Source organism: Pleurodeles waltl, chromosome 3_1, assembly GCF_031143425.1.
Source record: "Pleurodeles waltl isolate 20211129_DDA chromosome 3_1, aPleWal1.hap1.20221129, whole genome shotgun sequence".
Classification (NCBI taxonomy): domain Eukaryota; kingdom Metazoa; phylum Chordata; class Amphibia; order Caudata; family Salamandridae; genus Pleurodeles; species Pleurodeles waltl.
In genome coordinates, this window is record NC_090440.1 from 1479344779 (window position 1) to 1479365479 (window position 20701).

Sequence of the window (20701 nt, forward strand, 5' to 3'; positions counted from 1 at the left end):
CACAGCGGTATGCGTACAGTTTCTTGAGACCCGAACGGGTGAGTAGTGCGCTATAGAAGTGCGAACTTTACGTTTACACAGGATTACTGTCTGGAGAGGGGAGGCAAGGACTTACCTCCTCCAAATTTGGACAGTTGGACCACTGGTCAGTCTGGGTCACTTGGGTCCACCACCTGTGTTCCAGGGGACACGCTCGTCAGGATGAGAGGGGTCCCAGAATACCAGTGACGCTTAAGTTTTGTTCCTGCTGAAGCAGGGGGAAGATTCCGTTGACCCACTGGAGATTTCTTTTTGGCTTCCAGTGCAGGGTGAAGGCAGACAGCCCCCAGAGCATGCACCACCAGGAAACAGTCGAGAAAGCCGGCAGGATTAGGCCTCACACTTAGTAACTTTGCACCTAACCTTCACTAAGTGAGGGTTAGACATATAGGTGACTTATAAGTTACTTAAGTGCAGTGTAAAATGGCTGTGAAATAACGTGGATGTTATTTCACTCAGGCTGCAGTGGCAGTCCTGTGTAAGATTTGTCTGAGCTTCCTATGGGTGGCAAAAGAAATGCTGCAGCCCGTAGGGTTCTCCTGGAACCCCAATACCCTGGGTACCTAGGTACCATATACTAGGGGATTATAAGGGTGTTCCAGTGTGCCAATTAGAATTGGTGAAAATGGTCACTAGCCTATAGTGCTAAAGGCAGAGAGAGCATAAGCACTGAGGTTCTGATTAGCAGAGCCTCAGTGACACAGTTAGTCACTACACAGGCAAACACATTCAGGCCACAAACTATGAGCACTGGGGCCCTGGCTAGCAGGATCCCAGTGAGTCAGGCTAAAACAAACAGACATACAAGTAAAAATGGGGGTAACATGCCAGGCAAGATGGTACTTTCCTACACTCAGCGTCTTTCAGTCATTGGGAAAGGTGGCAGCAGCTAGTGAGCGGTTGATGGTGAGGTGGAGCTTGGGGGCGATGGTGTCTGCAGCTCTGTTGAGAATGTGGTGGAGGCATGGGTCCGTGGGGGCCCTGGAGTGTATGGATCTCATTGTTCTCCGCAAACCTTCGGTGGTGAGTGGGGTCCAGGTGGTGATTGTTGGCTTTCTGGTGTTGGGTTTTGATAGACGGGGTTCTGTGCACAGGTTGTCCTTGCTGAAACCTTTGTAGATGGTCTTGATTTTGTTGTGGAAGTAGGTGTTGAGTCTGTCACAGAGGTCTTGTGAGGGTGGGATGTCCGTTGTTTTACTGTTGGGTTGGGCGAACTCCTTGATGATGCTGAAGAGTTCCTTGCTGTTCTGTGCGTGTGAGGAGATTCTGTCTTGACTAGCTTTCTTTCTGGTGTTTCTGATGAGTTGGTGGTGTGCGGTTGAGGTGGCTCTGAAGTTGCTATGGGCTTCTGTGGATTCGGTGTTTCTCTGGATTTTTTGGACTCAGCGACAAGTGCGTCCAGATTCTCAGAGTTTGGGGATGAACCAGCTAGCTTTCTTTGCGTGGGTGATGTTGTTCTTTTTGAGGGGGGCTATGGTGTTGGTGCAGTCAGCAATCCATTTGTGGAAGGTACGTGCTGCGGTGTTTGGTTTGTCATTGTGTGCGATGGCGAGGGCGGCAGTGAGCTGATCGTCGGTTATTCTTGTCCAGTTTCTCTGTGATGGCTGGTGTTGGGGTCTGATGACGGTGGGAGTGTTGAAGGTAAAATGGATGCATCAATGGTCTATCCATGTGAGTTCTGTGGTGTGACCAAAGGTAGCAGAGGTTCCTGTGGTGAAAATGGGATAGATGGTGTGTCCTGCTGAGTGTGTTGTCTCCGTCAGGATCTGTTGGAGTCTTGTGTTGTGGTAGTTGTCTAGGAGGGATGCTGTGTTGGGGGTCTTATAGATTTTCAAGGTGGCAGTTGAGTCCTCCCAGTAGGGTGTAGTTGGTGGTTGTGATGGCTTGTGCGGAGATGCAGGCCGTGATGGAGTCGGCAAAGGGTGTACATGGTCCGGGAGGGGGGCAGATGAGTGTTCCCCTGATGGTGGATGTCAGGCTGGTGTGTAGCTTGAAGTGGGGGTGTTCCATCAGGCTGTGTTCAGGCGGTGGTTGGACCTGTGGACAATGGCGATTTCCCCCCCCCCCCCCCCCACAGGGCAGCTGGGGCGGTCTTTCTGGGTGATCTTGTATCCCTGGGGGATAGCAATGTCCGGGCCTGAGGTGGTGTTGGTCCAGGTCTCAGTTACAAACGCAACGTCTGGGGTGGTGCTGTGAAGGAGGTCCCAGATTTCAGTAGCGTGTTTATGGAGGAAGCGGATGTTAAGGAGAATGCACTTCAGATTTTTCGGGATTGGAGTGTTGATGCAGGTGGGTTGTGCTCTGTCCTAGGTCTTGGTGGTGGTGTAAGTTTGGCAGTGGAGGCAGCTGAAAGAACTGTGGGTGTTAGCTGGTGATGCTTGCTTGCAGTTGTTGTTGCTTCCTGGGTTGAGTGGGATGAGTGCTGCTGATGTGTAGAGGTGGCGGGTGGCAGGACCAGGGGTCCTGGCACTGGTTGCGTTCGGGTTCGCGTTTATGTATAATATTATATCATGACTTTATGTATAATATTATATCATGACCTTAAAAATGTATGTCAGGTACCACTAGGGAGACTATCACAACATCGGCCATGTTTTCGCCTTTATTATTTAGGTATACCTAGTTAATCCAACAAGGTAACAAAATTCTCCACCTCTGTACATAGGTGAAAAACTCAATAGCGGAAGTGGAGAATACTATAGTTGAAGAAGCACTCCAATCACTGCATCAGATAGGGTACAACATCAAGGAAGCTAGCCATTTCTCAGTAATTCAAGCCCACCACTCAAAACTCCATCCTACTTTTGATTTTGGTTTGGAAATCACACATATGGCTAATAATCCAGTTTTTCAAAGGAGGAATTGGAAATCATGGGGACCTATGAATCAGTGTAGACCGAGATCTATGGAGCACAACCACTTGTTTTAGTGCAGTGGATGTTCATGCCCAAAGATCCTGGGATTACCATAAGAACAGAAATGAACTCCAGCACTGGGCAGTTTTGACTGTCAGTTTGAAATGTGCTCCTTGGGGTTCATTTACATGCAATACTGTCTTGGTGTGCCTCAGTGAGAGCTAATGCAAAACCCTCATGTTATTAACTGAGTAAACCCAATATACAAGCTTGGCAATAGTGTTCCTGGTGAAGGCATAGTCTAAATGAACACAGAAAGAAGTGATAATTGTGCCAAGAAATATACACAGTGTACACATTGACATATCGGAAAGGATAAAAAAAATTTATTTGTTAAGTCTTTAACTTGAATCGTTAAATAGCTCAGTGTATTAGGTCTCCCTTCTCTGAGAGCAAATTTTGGTCCCCCGTTCTTTTGAAGCATTCACTTAAGGACACCAGTCAGATTTAGGACTGAAGGTAAACTCACCTGACAATGATATTTTATCTTTTTGGATATCTACTCAGTCAATTACTGTTGGGTCTAAATATTAGATTTTCTAGTGTGCAGACTTGCCCTGACACATATTTATTGGCACACTTTCAGGCCTCTGACAGACACCCACTGTACATATACAGATAAATGACACGCAAACAGTGTCATCAGTTGAAAAACATAGGTGAACTTTTTAGCCACAAAATGTTAGGTCCTTTGAAAAGCCCTTTTGTCATCCAGATTATGGGATTAAACACTTCATTTTTGTCTCTAATGGTTGCTACCTTTTCATTTGTCCTGAGGAAGACCTGATTTCAATTGTACTGTGGGCCAAAATATCAACAGATTGTTATATGATCACACATTAACTGTGGACAGTACACCCCAGAACTATTATACATCTGCATTTAAAACATATATGTCTATGTAGCCATTATATACTGTATATATTTTTGGTGCACTTATGACCACCTTCACTAGTTGCATGCAACGCACCTTCACTAGTGACAACTTTTAACTAACTTTTTTATTGGTTCTGTTTTGTCCAGAATATATGTTTGTGTAATATTCAAACATGTTGCTCATTCATTGGCATGAGGGGTTTGCATTAGCACTCACTGGGGCTCATTCTGAGCCCGGCGGGCGGCTCCCGCCGCCCGCCTGGAGGGAGCCGCCAAATGACCGCACCGCGGTCAAATGACCGCACCGCGGTCAAAAGACCGCGGCGGCCATTCAGACATTTCCTCTGGGCCCGCGGGCGCTCTGCAAAAGAGCGCCCGCCGGCACAGAGGAAATGCCCCTGCAACGAGGACGCCGGCTCAGAATTGAGCCGGTGTAGTTGCAGGGGTGCGACGGGTGCAGTTTGCACCCGTTGCGTATTTCAGTGTCTGCATTGCAGACACTGAAATACACAGTGGGGCCCTCTTACGGGGGCCCCTGCATTGCCCATGCCATTGGCATGGGCAATGCAGGGGCCCCCAGGGGCCCCGCGGCACCCACTACCGCCATCCTGTTCCTGGCGGGAGACCCGCCAGGAACAGGATGGCGGTAGGGGGTGTCAGAATCCCCATGGCGGCGGAGCATGCTCCGCCACCATGGAGGATTCCCCCGAGCAGCGGGAAGTCGGCGGGAGACCGCCGACTTTCCGCTTCTGACCGCGGCTGAACCGCCGCGGTCAGAATGCTCGTGGGAGCACCGCCAGCCTGTTTGCGGTGCTCCCGTGGTCGGTGGCAGGGTCAGAATGACCCCCACTACTGAGTCTTCCTAAAATAGTGCTTCATTTAGATGAATCTGAAGGAAAACATCATTCTAACATTCACAGTTACCCTGTTTCCTAGAAATGCTTGTTTTACTCCCTGGTATTTAATGTGGGCAAGATTGTAGGCACTGGAAATGGCTGAAGATTCCTTCTATGCTCATTCTACTGCACAGTCAGGTTATCACACAACTTGACCTATCCCTGTCCATCTGGAGGTCCGTGAGAAGTAGGAAGGCAGTACGCCTTACAATAAATAAGTGTATGTTTATATGTGGATTGTAAGTTTTGTAGTATCCTGTATTAGATGTAATTTGTCTGTATATGGCCGTATTGTCAGTATTACATGTTTTTCTCTAAAATGTGTACTTGAATGATTGTTAGTAATGTAATCAATTGTATATTAAATTATGTATTTATATTAAATAAATGTAACTTTTAGTATTTTATGTTGCCACATCTGAACCTTTTACTAGTCCTTTTGTGATGTGTAGCTCAACATTGTTACATGGCTTTATTTATTGCAATGACTAACATACTAATGTCAGATGCATATAGGTGAATGTTGTAATTTCAGACACACATGAAAAAAAGGGCTTTCACATTATTTTTTTAATTAGGCACATATAACGCTTATTGTAAAGTTCTATACATACAATGTATAATTACATTGCCATCCAACATATATCTGCATTCTACACATGCATGTTGTAACAATCAATATTCAGACAATGACCTTCCTATTGTGTATATATTCCTTTTTGCCAAAATAAAAGTCATATGCATTGTCTTAGCACACCCAGGCATCTCGTACATTCACTCAGAATTTCTGTTTCAATATATTACAGAAAATAGTAAGGATTATTTGGGAATTAACAAGCTTCATCTGCATCTTTGGTAACCAGAATCACCCACTATTAATGTTGACATTTAGGGTAATAACATACAATTAGAAAGGTGAGTTGGTTATGTGGCACTGTCATGCTTTTTCACATTTAACACTGTAATATTGAAAGGTGTTTTTTAATTACATGAAGTACAGGACATATGCACTCATGTTTTTTTTATTGTCTCTCACTTAAGTTTTAACGGGTATCCATGGACAAAATGGGGAACCGTGGGTGCGAAGGCTAGTGAGGAACTCATCTGCTAGATTGGCAGAAGAACAGGAAATCGTGAGGTAGCATCCACCAGCACAGGCAGTGCACACACCCAGAAGGCAACTTGCTCACTGTCTAGTGTTGTCTGTGAATGTATATTTAAAAAACAATGTCATATAGACTGGACCACTGACATTCCCAATGTGTTGCACAGACCTCCATGTTGAATTTTCCTCCATCCATGAACTCAGGTAATAGTCACCCCTCCCCCACTCCACCTATCAAAGACAGTTGACCTTGCCCCAAACCATACCACAAATGTTTGTTTCTAGTTTTTCAAAGAATTTTAGAAAAAGATTGAATTTCCTAGTCTAATGTTTTCCTTTGCAGGTGGGGCCTTCTTGTAGTTGCATATGAGGGTGTTATTGGAAGCATACTTTTAAAGTTATTTATACAGTTTATAATAAAAGTCATTATTTTCATACACTCATCTTTACAACCAGGTATGCATGAGATATCACACAGTAAACTCAAGTGAAATTTATTAAAACATTTAACAATTACATGATTCTGTCTACACAAGCAGCAGTGGGATGGGTGCTATAAAAATAGCTGTGTTGTGTATGGATGGGTCAATGAGTGGAGGGTAAATTGTTCATGATGGTGATGGTTGTTGTCCATGCAGGCATGGCAGAGGGATTGCCTTTGTTCCAGCTGTGCAATTCCAGGCCCCTATTGATGTTTTCATTGTAGCATGAGTTTGTAGGGGGATTTGAGATTTGGATGAGGTTGGGTGGGCCACGCATGTTGATGTGTTGCCCAAAATGACTGAGAAGCATGACTTGTCCCTTCAGCTTGACACAGACATCTGTGTAATTTGTCCATACAATCATGGCACCTTGAATCATTCTCCCTGGACACACATGGATATTTCTAGTGCAACTTCATCCTGTGTTGGAGACATTTCTTAATGTTCTGCAAGGCACAGTCTGTGCATCAACCTTCAGCCCTCCGCCTGATGGGTAGAAGGGAGTCAGCTGAGTACCTGTAGGTTGAGGGCTGCGTTTCAAAGAGTCTTACATAGACAGGATAAGCATCCATAGCTTTGTAGTTGTTTCCTGGGATTTACAATGTGTAGGAGTTGCCCAGGAGGGCATTGTTCTCCTGGATAGGACTAACAGTCTATTCCTCCTCTTCAGTTGTGGAGCTGCAGACAAAACAACTTGTAAGAGCATAGGCCTTATTCCCACAAAAAAGCATACCATCTTCTGCCTATGGACATATGGTATCATCTCCAGGCTCTTAATTCCCAGCAGGGAAAATACAATGGTAATCTGTGGTAAAGTGGATTATTGCTAAGGGCAGGTAGATACCTACACTTAGCAATAGGCCTCTAACCCCTACTAGGTCCAGTTAGGTCTCAATAAATTAAATCCAACTCAACCCTTGGTAGCTTGGCAATGAGTGACAAGGCTTAATTTAGGAGACAACTGTGTACAGCATTTAAAATCACAAAACAGTATATAAGTAAAATGCAAAACACAATAAAAATCCAACACGAATTTTAATAAATAGAGTTTATTTTTATCTTTAAAATGACACCAAAACGATTAAAATTGGATAAGGAGAACCGTAAACATAAATTTTTACAGAATTAGGCCCTCATTATGACCTTGGCGGGCGGCGGAGGCCGCCCGCCAAAGTCCCGCCGTCAGGTTACCGTTCCGCGGTCGAAAGACCGCGGTGGTAATTCTGACATTCCCGCTGGGCTGGCGGGCGGCCGCCTTCAGGCCGCCCGCCAGCCCAGCGGGAAAGAGGCTTCCACGATGAAGCCGGCTCGGAATCGAGCCGGCGGAGTGGAAGCTGTGCGACGGGTGCAGTTGCACCCGTCGCGTATTTCACTGTCTGCGCAGCAGACAGTGAAATACATTTAGGGGCCCTCTTACTGGGGCCCCTGCAGTGCCCATGCCAGTGGCATGGGCACTGCAGGGGCCCCCAGGGGCCCCGCGACCCCCCCTACCGCCATCCGGTTCCCGGCGGGCGGACCGCCGGGAACTGGACGGCAGTAGGGGGGGTCGGAATCCCCTCGGCGGCGCAGCAAGCTGCGCCGCCTTGGAGGATTCCATCGGGCAGCGGAAAACCGGCGGGAGACCGCCGGTTTTCCTGCACTGACCGCGGCCAAAGCGCCGCGGTCAGAATGCCCTGCGGGGCACCGCCGGGCTGTCGGCGGTGCTCCCGCCAACCGCGAGCCTGGCGGTCACAGACCGCCAGGCTCGTAATGAGGGCCTTAATGTTTTCTAGCACATAGAAACTAAAAGCGCCCATCTGGTCGCACTAGACTGGGGCAAAGTCAAAGTTTAAGGCCGACTGGGATCGAGCCCTGCTCGGCTACACAAGCCGTAGGCCTCGGTCAAAAGTTTACCTTGGGACATAGGGCCTCATTACGACTTCGGCTGTCCTTTCACAGGACCGCCAAAGCCACTGCAGGCAAAAGACCGCCAGTAATGGAGTTCTTTTGCCCACCCTATTAGGAGTTTTCTGCTGGGCCAGCAGGTGAAAACAGCGTTTCTGCCCACTGGCCCAGCCAAAAACTCACCACAACATTGCCACCGGCTCGTAATCGAGCCAGAGGCAATGTTGTGGTGCGTCAGGTGCGACAGCACCCGTTGGGCATTTCACTGCCCCATGGGGCCCTCAACGCCCCCTTTCCGCCAACCTTTGCATGGCTGTGAGACCGCCATGCAAAAGCTAGTGGAAAGGGGACTCTAATCCCCAGGGCAGCGCTGCTTGCAGTGCTGCCCTGGCGGATTGCGACCGTCAAGACCACCAGGCTGTCAACAGGTGGCAACCTGGCAGTGCTGGTGGTCGGACCGTGGCACATCTGCCACAGTCATAATAGGGATCTGCGTCTGTTGGACCGGCATCGCGAGTGTGGCAGTCTTGAGACCGCCACACTCGGGATGAGGGCCTCAGTCTTTTTCTTGAAGATTTTCTTCAGCTGGACGAAATCACCAATACGATCCGACCTCCCTAGATCCCTCTTCAGATACGCGTCGCAGGAGACTTCGGTGAAGAATTCTACATTCAGACAATTTTTCTGGATGGAAATCTTCATCAGGCCAAAGCTGAATTTTGATCCAACATCCCTGGACTCCACCTCGGATACGCTGTGCAGGAAGTCCCGGTCAACTTTTCACTTTTGCACTTTGTGAGTTGTTTGGAGCTTTTTCTTTTAGACACGGGTCCACCCTCCACAGCAACCCAATTTCAATGCAAGATCATCAGATTACCTTTCCAGGAGTCCCCGCTGAAATCCTGGAAGTATCGGGCTCCAGAGCTTTTCAGCGGGACAAACCTGCAAGTCAGGCCCGGTGGCGGTTGAGGTAAGCCAGCTTGACTCACCACGGCCGGTCGGTCCCTTTATGGAGCTTTTTCCCAAACGTCTGGATCTTCTTCTAGTAGGTCTTAGAAGGTCCTTTAGGAGTCCACAACTCACTCCAAGGTTCCAGAAGCTCTGAGTTGCCCCTTGAGGATTAGGACTCCAACTCCCATACTGCACCTGATTAAAATCCAGAAATGAACACTAGCAGCTGGTCAGTTCCTTCAAGTTTTGATGCAGGGGACTCTGGTTAGCTATTTGTCACCTGTAACAAGCAGGGAGTCCCTTCTTGAACTAGTTGAAGACAGGCAAGGTCCTTTTAGTGAAGCTCAAATATGCAGCTGTTGCAGTCCTGCAGAATGCAGTGTCCAGGTGCAGGTCAGGGGTCAAGCAGGGAAGACCTTCTTCTGATGTTGTTCCTTGTTAGGGACCTGAGGTGTGGGTGCAACTCTGCCATAATTATCCTTGCTCCTGGGGTGGAATGCTGGGGGTGGGGGGACTGTCCAATCACAGGCAAGCCACTATCCCGTTGGATGTCCACTTCCTGGCAAGTGTGGCAAAAATCAATACGATGGCGCAACATTCCCTAAAAATCCAAAATGGCAGAAACTGAATTTTGGATGTTAGGTCTTGCTGGGGTGGCTAAAAATCTTTAACACACCCCTCTCCTGCCCTCTCCTTAGGGTACTTGGTTGTCTCGGTTTACAGGCAATGGTGGAGGTCCTGGGCTACTCCAAATGTCCTTCCCTCGTTAGAAGACCAGTTTGACTGCTCTCTCCCCATCCTGTTACACCATCTGCTGAGGCAGATCCCCTCCCCCAGACTCTTCCCCTGTATTCAGCCCAGGCCACTTCACACCTTATCAAGGCAGCCTGGCCAGGCTACTAGAGGCTGGCCAAACAGAGAAGGGTACTACAGAGCTGAAACTGGTAACTTTTAGGAAGAGTTCTAAAACTATTTCCCTGAACTAGTTATATTAAATCCAACAATGGCAGCTTGTTGTGTTTATTATGACCATCAATTTGAGACCAACTGTGCCATATCTAGCTCCTTTGGAGACTGTGTTAATTAAAATAAAGTCTGTCCATTTTAGCCTATGGAGCCTATTCACCGCAATGAGAGGAAAGCAAATGTGGCTTATAAAACATTATTAATAAGGTCCCTGCTTATAGATACATTGCACCCAATCATGGGGGCACCTAGGGCACACCTTGTGGGTATATACATGTAAAAGTAAGGTAGTTTAAGACTTTGAATGTATTCCAAAGTCGAACTTGCATGTAACTTTCATTTAAAAGCAGCCAGCAAGGCATGCCTGCCTTTAAAATGACCCTAGTCAAACCAGCTGTTCTCCTATGGGGGCACTACCTATTCTTTGGTCCCTAAATCTACGTGCCTCACCATATAATAGGGACTTACAGGTATGTTGACATAGCCAGTTATAATTAACCTAATTTTAATACACATTTTACACAGAGCACAGGCCCTGGAACTGGTTAGCAGTACCCAGGGCACCATCAGAGTCAGGAAAACACCAGCAAAAAGTGAACAATGGAGGCAAAGAGTTAGGGGGCTTCTGCAATCAGCCAACTTTTCTCACATAATCTGTATAGTAGGTTTGACATTACAGATTGTGCGTATGTCTAAAACAGAGGTGTTGTGGAATATCTGAAAGCAAGAGATGGCACTGTAGCATAAATATAATACCTTGTTACTTTGAGGTTAATATATACCAATACAAATGAGATATAACAGTGCCTTATTCTCTCCAACCACAGGTGTTTCCTTTGTGTACAGACACCTAGGTACCAGCTGCTAAACCTAGGCCCTCCAAGAGGAAGGATGACATGTTTGCTGAGAATCAGCAACTAGTGAAAAAAGTGAAGATACATTTCAGAAATGTGACAGTGGACTGAGGTTGACTTTGACGTGACATAAATGGTATCAAGGTTGAAAAAGTTACATACATATAAGAATTTTCATTTTTAGAGAAACTGATCAGTGGATAATCATTAGTTAGAATAAAGAAATGGTAAAAATATGCTATAATAATGGGGATAATAGTGCCTGTGTGAGGTCACAGAAGTACCTGTCCAACAGAAAGTAGGGCCTGAACTTGCAGGATGTTTCTTTGTGTCATCTGATGGATAGGACATAGAGTGAACACCAGGAGCCTTTGTACACTGAAGATGTGGAAGGAGACATGTTCCAAGTTAGAAAATACCTGTACACAATGAGTATCGGTGTACATTTGAAAAATAGTAATAACTAGTTCATAAACAATAGTATACACATGTCCAGGATCATTGCTAATGAGATAAAGTTGTTAGAGACTGTTAAGTACTCTGATAGAAAAATTATCACCCAACAGTTGCATGCAATGGACACATGGGTGCTTACAGTGGGTGATAATAGACATATACTTACCAATGAAGCTGCACAATGAAATGATGTTGTTTGTGACATAAGAACACAGATTAGCTATGTAGGTTTCCTCATTGGATAATTAACTTGACACATACTGCACATGGGGGTTATATTATGGTTGTGGCATTGATCCATATTGAAATATGGTTATTGTAGTTGATCGTAGAGAACACATAGCAGGCTCTGTGGTTGAAGAAACAGAGTTGGTGGTGGCAGGTGGCAGATTGCTAACAGCACAGGACCTTCCAATTAGATTGTGACTTGATATGGAGGAGCACTTTTAATTTTAAGGTCTATTAAATTACAACATAATCATGTCTGTGTGTATTTTGTCTTAAAATATATAATAAAGATGCATTAGTATCAGTAATGTGGTATGAACAAGACATTCAATTTTGTTAAGTGTCTTAATGTAATCGATATCAGTGTAACATAAATGTGTGGATGACACGGATGAATTGAGATGTGACCTATTTGCCGACCTGCTACACTAGAGGCTATTTCTATACCAGTTACTATCAATGCATTGATATAGGAACTATGTAAAAGAATGCTAGAGTGTGTGAAGTTAAGTATAATCAACTTACAATCTGAAAAGGAGGATAAACCTAAGTGTGAATAAGCTGTGTGAGATGAGTGCCCAGAGTGTGACATGAGTGGAGAGTTGTAACATAGTGTAAAGGTCGTGGGGATTGGAGTATTTCTCAGATTTATGTTGAATGTTCCAGGAGCAGACAGGCCACAGGCAGTTCAGAGTACATGGTGACAAGAATACATTAATCAAAGGGTGTGATATGAAAGTACAGGATTTGTTTCTGACTATGCTGTCTGTACCCTGTAAAACGTCTCCTACCACATCACCTCTCATTGTGCCACTTCTTTTTGAGGTTGCATATATTGCATACCTTCAACCCTAATACCTTGATAGAGTTTGGCAACTGCTGTCACACGGTAATTGTTTCCTCTTCACTAAGGATATATGGGAGTAGACTATGTATTTCCCTTAAGTGATCAGCAAAAAGGTAACTACAAGGTCTGTCTCCTCCTGAATGATATTCCTATTCCTCTTGATTGGTGTAGGCTGCATAAAGGAGGCTATAGCACTGTGTAAAGTAAAGAAGTCCAAAAGGAAGCCCCCATTTTTCTCCTTTCCAAGGTTAGTGTTTGTGAGGTGTGTGTGTGATTTAGATCAGGGGAATGCTGTTGCCCGATTCTTTTCCATTCTCAGTTGGAGATTCCTTCTGTGCTATGGAGATCTCCATATATTTGTTTACTAATATAATTTGGTTGTTAAGTTACTATTAGTAACTTTACACTCTTAATTTCAGTGATATGCATTTCCAGTCTTTTAGGTAAAGGGGTGTAGACCCATAAACTCTTCTGTTTGGTGGATATTCTACTCATATATGATGAATACCATCTGGGTAGAGACTTCCACTCAGGCATTGGTGGGAATTTAAGGGTGTAGAGATCTCAGCACGTATGTTATCCCGCATGAACAGGACCCGTGTTTTTTTTCAACAGAGCATTATTATGAAATGTAAAAACAGCAGTGACTCTAATAAGAACATCATGTTCCGCAGCTTTTGGTCCTCATGAAACTATCCATGTTATTGAGTCCCTACCAGGGCTACTATTGCCAAACTCTCCTTTATTGTGAATGACGATATATGATTATTTTCACAGGAAGCAGTGGATGGGACACTTTGTGGAAAAAGCATAGCCAGCACTTGGCTGTTGGCGACATGAGTTTGCTGATCACTTCGTGGGACATAAAGAAACTTCTAGATGCACAAGGGGTTAAATATGAACACTATGATCTACCTTCTGATATGGACATTTCAGAATGCTTTATCCAAGGGAACAGAAATGGTGAACTTCTAATGGACTTTCTGACAGAGACAGATCAATTTTGTAAAACAGCTCCACCTGAACTAGTAGCTCAAATACTGAATGATCTAAAGTTACCAGGTTGTAGTCACAAGAAAGATGGAAAAGTGTTATTCAATAACAACCTTGCTGCTATTGTGATTGAGCTATAACAACACACACACTGGAGATCTGCATTGCTTTTTCACAATGCATTTCTAGCACAATTGAAAGCAATGCAAGTTCTACGTTTTCAAGGCAGTGATCCCACAGAACATAAAGGGATTTCCAAGGTAACATTTCTTTGTTAAAAGAAATGGAATCAACAGTAAAAATCGACAGGTAAATGACATTTGTTGCTCCTTCTAAAATGCTTTATTGCATTTTTGACCATTTCAAATATAATCAAATTCCTTGGAGCGTATTCTAAACTTATAGCAAATCACAATTTGTCCACAAACAAGAGGATTTTATCTGGCATGCTCTTTCAACTCTCTGATGGTTTTGCCAGCACATTTTGTGGCAGAATAAGTTGAGCCCAAATTGTGTGGCAAAACGCTAAACATTTCAGGTTTGTGAACCCAGAAACATATGATAAACTGCCCTATTAGTGTTATTCTTCATTCTGATACTCAAAACTTGAAATGGTGCCATAATTGAGCAGCTGGTGAGTACAAATGATCAAACTTAAAAAGGTGCAGTAATTGCGATACTGTACCACATGGCATCATAAATTATGGGGCCAGTATTATTAATCCAAAGGCCTTATTTGCTAAGGTATTTTGTGGTTGCAAAGAGTTCAGTTCGCCCAGCTGTAAACTTTTGTGATCGCCAAATGGAATTTTGGCATGTGTCAGACCCAAAATGCATTTCTGTTACACTTTATGAATCAAAATTTGGGTTTGCGACTACATAACAAATTACTGAATGGAAGGGTCGTGACTAGGCACCCCATTCCAAATAACTATTCGCAGAGTGAGGTATTATTGTTTTGTGACCAAAATTCTGGGAGCAAAATAATAATATTTTATGGATTACTGTAAGGTAGTGATAGCCGATTCTCAAATAGGAAGGGGTATCCATGAGACCCCTTCTCCTTTGTGAATTTTTAAGAAACACATTTTATAGGAGCAGTGCTACTGCTGTTTACTCACTAAAATGTTTGCAAAAGTTTCCTTTTTTTTAAATGCATCCCATTTTACTTTTAGAAAAACAGTTCCTTTAAAAAATGCCTTGTTCAAAAGCACTTACAGGCATGGTGATCTGCTGACCCAGCAGGCCACCGTCCCTGTGATTGGAGCCAATTGTAGTGAGTAGCAATTTGTGACCTACTTCATGCATATCATTGAGATAGGAAGGATCGTAGCATACTACAAATTCTGATTTTGTGTAGCGACCTATTGTTAAATTAGTCCGTTTTCAAAATTAGAATTGGTAAAAGTTGGTGTGCAATTTCTGACTTTTACAAAATCCATTCTTAATACATCCGTCGCCGAATTTGCAAAGAACTAGGAATGATCCCTTTTAATTTAAAGAATAAAAAATGTTTTCACATACCTTGTCTTTCCCAAATAGGTGGCAATTCAAGGAGGATAATAACTTTTAATGACAAGCATAACTGACTAAAAAATAAATTTCTGTCCACGTTAATTTTATTATTTGACAGTAACCTTTACTCTGTGCCCTTGTCCGGAGTATAAAAGAGAACATACTATACTCTTTCAACATACAAATGTAGATCTGGGAATTCATCACTATATGCTATTGTGCATGCTAGCATTTGTCTAGTGATAAGTACCATAATAGAAGAAAAGGCTCATAGTGAAGTCTAGAAACCGGATTAGGCTAACTGCAGGTTAGATGTAAATGGTGTAATCTGAGCTAATGTGTTCAATGTGTGTAGTTGGGCCCCTAAATATTGTGTTTGTTATAGTCAATGTTGTTGGTGTTAAGTTCAATTCTGTGAGATGATGTTTCACCAAAACAAACCAGACATGTTTTTTAATGTGGGGCAGCGACGTGTGAAAGTCAACAGACCACAACATTAAAATTGGCCTTCCGTGTTTTACTCCTTTTCCCTAATTTGTCAGACACAGCTTGATAAAGGTAATGACAACTGGGTTGGAGAATTTAGTGAAATTGCCCTATGGGGAATTGGCAAATGGGCAAGCCTTATTGAATGTGTATTTTAATTTAAATGTCATGGTAAATGTCACATGGATAAATAACCTTTTCCATTACTTTTGTAAAAGCCGCCTGTCTGCAGGTTTATTTAAATTTGAGCTTTTATTATATCTATACCTACCTTGCCTCTAACAAGTGGTTTAACATATGACATGATTGGCAATTGGAAAATAAAGAAATATTGCCCTATTGCAATGTATGTGACATTGACACCTGAAGAGCAGAGTTTGTATCAACAAAGGGAGGGACTGGGAGATTAGTTGGTCCAGTGTACGGTCTCCCAATTAACTGAACATACAAAAAAGGTGTACACTGTTCCAAATGGAAAAATATAATCACTAGGGGAACATTAAAGTTCAGGAGCAAGAGCCCTCACACATCCGAGAGGATGTCATGCTTCATCATCGGGTAGCTCCTCGTCAGACCGGCGCTGCAATGTCTGACATGCTCCCCGTAAGGGGGCTCTTTGCCGGAGATTTTTTAGGTAGCAGCCGTGGTAGCGGACACTACAAGACCTGGTGTTGCGGTCAGGCGCTAATCCTGGCAGGAGAGTGAAAGCGAAAATTGGTTCCCAGTCTTAATAGGGGCGAGTCAATTTAATTAATCAATGGAATAAGACCGGGACCAAGATTAAAAACAGAAGGAAAGTGTAAAATGAGGAATAATGCTCAACCACTTTCAGCATGGTGCTGGAGCTTAAGGAGATTATCGTCGGGCTCCTAGGACATGGTCAACATGTTTCGCGTACAGTGGTCTAACAAGATCCTATGACGCTTCTTCAGGACCAATACATAATAAGACTTCTCCTGTCTATATTACCGAAAGTTAGCAAAAATGTCAAACAAATCATATAGTCACTTACATTGAAGTTCACTAATTGTCAGAAACCTCTAATGGTCGCCCTAGAAAAATACAAACAAATCATTTTGATCAAAACACACGGAAAAATAAGGAAGGACACCCGTGACACAACAGTGTGTAGTAACCAGTTGTGTAAAAACATAATAAGACAATATGCTTACCATCCCTTGGTACATGGGGGGCCCCTTGGGAAGTAGCATGCCGAAAGCGGTAACTACTAATTAAGTGGTAAAGCAGACACCATGAATGCAGTGTAATCAATCAGAACCAAAACAGTCACATTCACTACTAGAGGTCGGTTGGTTAAATTGATTATGAACATCAAGCACATTATTAGTCCATGTCACTTGGAAATTCATACACAGACTCGTCACTAGCATTTATGACATTTGTTGAAGGAAAACTGGGAGGAATAAAACAGTTTTACAACAGAAAATATTTCTAAAAAGGCTTGGTGAGTACTGTAGCAGAGTGTAATAGTCTGCGTGGTGATTTACAAAGGCAAAAACACACTGGCAAAGCGTGGTTATCCATAGAATATTAAGGGATTACCCCGACCTAAGTCTGTTAATACTTTGAGAGATGTCATTAGTTGAGCTCAATATACGTCCCCAGAGTAAATAAGTAACTGAAAAAACCAATAAACACACAAACGCGAGGTCACTTACTTTGTGGATGACGGCAGTCTGCAGGGGAACCTACCCTGACGTGCTCTCCCGAAAAGACAACTTCCCGACTCAGTGCGAGTCTTTTAAAGAGAAGTTTTCCCTGCAAAAATGGGAGCGGGTGGTCAAAACTGTAGAAGGACTACGCTCCGGGAACAGGTCTCAGAAATAAAAGAAGGACTCAAGCAAAATTACGGCGGCCATCTTTGTGAACAGAGATATAATAGACTAGAACGAGCATTACTCCAATAGCCTCGTGGCTGGTAGTCAAAACAAACAATGGACTAAAAACATCGTCGGCCATCTTGGAATGGCTGGAACTAGATAGTGAGTTATGTCAGTTAATACAATGTGTGGTTTGGAGTGGGAAGCCGGAAATAACCGCCCTAGTAGACAAAAGAAAGGTCTGTATGAGCAGAGTTTGTATCCTACATTTTTAACTTGATCACATGGTGCATGTGTGTGCATGCACATACCTACACACACACACACCACACACAGGCACAGAATCGCAAACACAAAAGACTAATTTAACCTGTAAAAAAATATTTTTCATTGACATTTTCAATGGTGCCATACAAAATATTATTTTAAAAGATTATAGACTTCAGCCCGTCCATGAAGTGTATCTGAATGTTGACACTGAATCTAAAGACACAGAGACATTGGGGCCACACAGAGTTTGAACCATAACAGAACATTTATGGCAAGCCAGTAAGATTGCTGATATAATGTGTTCCTCAACCCAGTGCCTAGAAGATCTTAGAATTGCCATTCCTATGTTGTTTATCCATATAGGAAATGTTTTTGAACTATTTTCGCAATCACTTACTGACACCACACAATGATGGGAGAGGTTTGGGCTGATCATTTTTGCTCCCTTAGGTAACAGGACTCTTTAGGGGGTAGGCGAAGATCGAGAGAGAGGACAGTGTCACCAATCAACAGTATTGCTGCCCACATTAATGTCCCCCTGTGCAAAATATGGCCATCTTTGTCTATGGCTCAGCACTGTGACAGTACACATGTGGCACAACTGAAGTCAAGTAGTCCTTTATAAGATGTATCACTGCCTTGATTCTATTCATTATCACAGTCATTACTTGTATGAGCTATATTAGTATCCAGGCAATTGGCTCTTACTTATCTTATCGTTAGTCACCATTGTGTTAATGTGCTCTGTTTTTTAAAATGTTAGCTCCTCTTTGGGGAATCCTATACACTGATGTCTTCTCATCTTGAGGCTGTCTTTTTTCCTACCCTACACCTAAGGGTGAAATGTGTCTTGTGTTCCCTCACACCAACAGTGTGTTGTGTCCTTTAGTTCTACTTTGTTGGGCAATTGACTTACTGGTGTTTGCATGGACTTCCAAGACTAAGCATTTATTTGAGGTTACACGGTTACCACTGGCTTTGCATATGTTTGGAAAATCTTACCCTGTGTTCTGTTATGAAACGTTCTCATCTGCTCATATCTAAGCCCTGCTAAACATGTGATTGGATGCTGAACCCTGGCTAGATTATTTACTGTGCGATGTCCCTCTTCTTCCCACCTTATGACTAGCATCATTGAGCTGGTGCAGACCTCATATTCTGGCACAGGCCGGGGCTGAATCTCACAGGGGAGCTGGTCAGGTGGAAGTATATCATATGCATGTGGTCCTGTAGGAATAGGCTGTTACTGAGGGTCTTGCAAGGTGGGTGTGCCATAGTTTATCATGGCACCAACAGGATAGTACTCTGTACTGACAGCATCAATATTACCAAGAGTTTAGTACTGTAGGATATGATGGGTGATTATCTCAGTGTCAATACCAGTGCCAATTACACTAAACAGCTAAAGCCAGAGACCAGGGTTGAGACTAGCCTGAGATCTACATCAAAATTAGGTGTATAATCCCATCAAGAGTTCTACTGATCTTTCAAGAGAACACAGCAACCTATTACTCCTCCTGGTTCTAAATTATTCAGATGTATTTTTGATATCTGTCTTCTTTGTCTTGGGAAGACATACCTATCATCTGTGTCACCTGTTCAAATCTACATAATGAATAATGTAGTGATGGATCACCTCCACAGGGTAGTTAAGTAATTGTGGTATGAAAGTATTTTTCTTGGGATTTGCTGGATGTTTCTATATCTGAGGGTAGCTCTTTTGAATTCCCTCAAGACTACTCCTCTGCCCAGTTACTTAAAATTATTTATTTAGTTCTCTACATTCTAAGTGAATCTGTAAACATTATTCCAGAAATCATAATTTAAACGCTTGGCAAATGGATGTCCTAACAGTTCAGTGACCCAGTTTTCTATCAGTGCTTTGCCTTTATTTCCTCTCATTCCCAAGATGTCCATAAAGCATGTGGTGCAGATTCTCCTGCTTGTTAATTCCTACCATCAAGCGTATTACTTTCCCCCTACTATATTTGTTGACAAGCAGTAAGAAATGGTTTCTACAATTTCCCCAGTTGCTCAGACATAGATAACATCCTCTCCATTACCTGTTGATCTATAGATTAAGAGTGTGAAGATTCTGCGTCATCCAATAACTCTCCATTTATGCATCGACCACTAGGCTGCATTTGCGCTGTACGTGTGACAGGTGATACTGATCTTATAGTTCTTTCGGAATAGATTTAGTCTGGGTCTTCCAGACACTTGAATATTTCTGTGTAGAAAAGAAAATTGACCATCCTCCTCCAGCCTTCGTAACAAACTATAGCTGGTGGATTTTTTTACCTTGGGAATTGGGATCTGACCTGCATGCTCTAAATAAGTTGTTGGTTTCGTAAGTTAAAATGCAAATTGAATTAATCCCCTCCCTTATCAAGGAAGATCCCTGAAGGTTTATGTTTATTAAAAAAGCAAATCACTTGTGGATATGTAAAGGAAGGACAAGGGAATGAGTTTTTCTTTGAGCATAGATTAATCTCACAAAAAAAAACTGTGCTGATGCCGAGTTGGATTTATCATGTTGAAGATTATGTATATTTATCATGTTGTACAATTAGTACTATGTTTGTACCCAACCTATCTCTGTAAAAAGTTCCATTTGTAATTCATTATGTATACTTATCATGTTGTACAATTAGTGCTATATTTGTACCTCATTGTACCCAACCTATCTATCTGTAAAAAGTTCCATTTGTAGTTGATTATAACAATTGTATGTAAAATTCCATGACTATGCTTGGGTTATCAAAGTGCATGAATAATTGAAATAATGAATACATGTTAAATATGTGTTGAACTATTGATTTAACTCTGAGTAATACTAATTCAAGTATACAATAAAATGCAATTGCAGTTTTGAGCCCTAAATGATCTGAGTAATTTCATACAAGGTAGGTTTAAGTATGTTTCAGCATCATCTTTAGATAAGCACATATATACACTACCAACTGTTTTGACATGTATCCTTTTATAGCTGAATCACATACATTTCTGCATTTCTGCAATGGCTGATTTTGGGGTTGGCGGATGGAGGGTGCTTCGCTGCGATAGCAGCGGGTGTTGCCCCCACCATCCCAAGGGT

General features: G+C 43.1%; 1 protein-coding gene across 1 annotated transcript in view; it reads left to right on the forward strand.

Annotated features, from left to right (window-relative positions):
- Positions 1–20484, forward strand: part of HNMT (histamine N-methyltransferase) — a 141524-nt gene extending 121040 nt beyond the window's left edge. Inside the window, exon 7 of the mRNA XM_069225079.1 lies at positions 13277–20484. Within this exon, the coding sequence (XP_069081180.1) occupies positions 13277–13632 (356 nt within the window). The 3' untranslated portion in view covers positions 13633–20484. The remainder of the gene's footprint in view (positions 1–13276) is intronic.
- Positions 20485–20701: the final 217 nt, after the last annotated feature.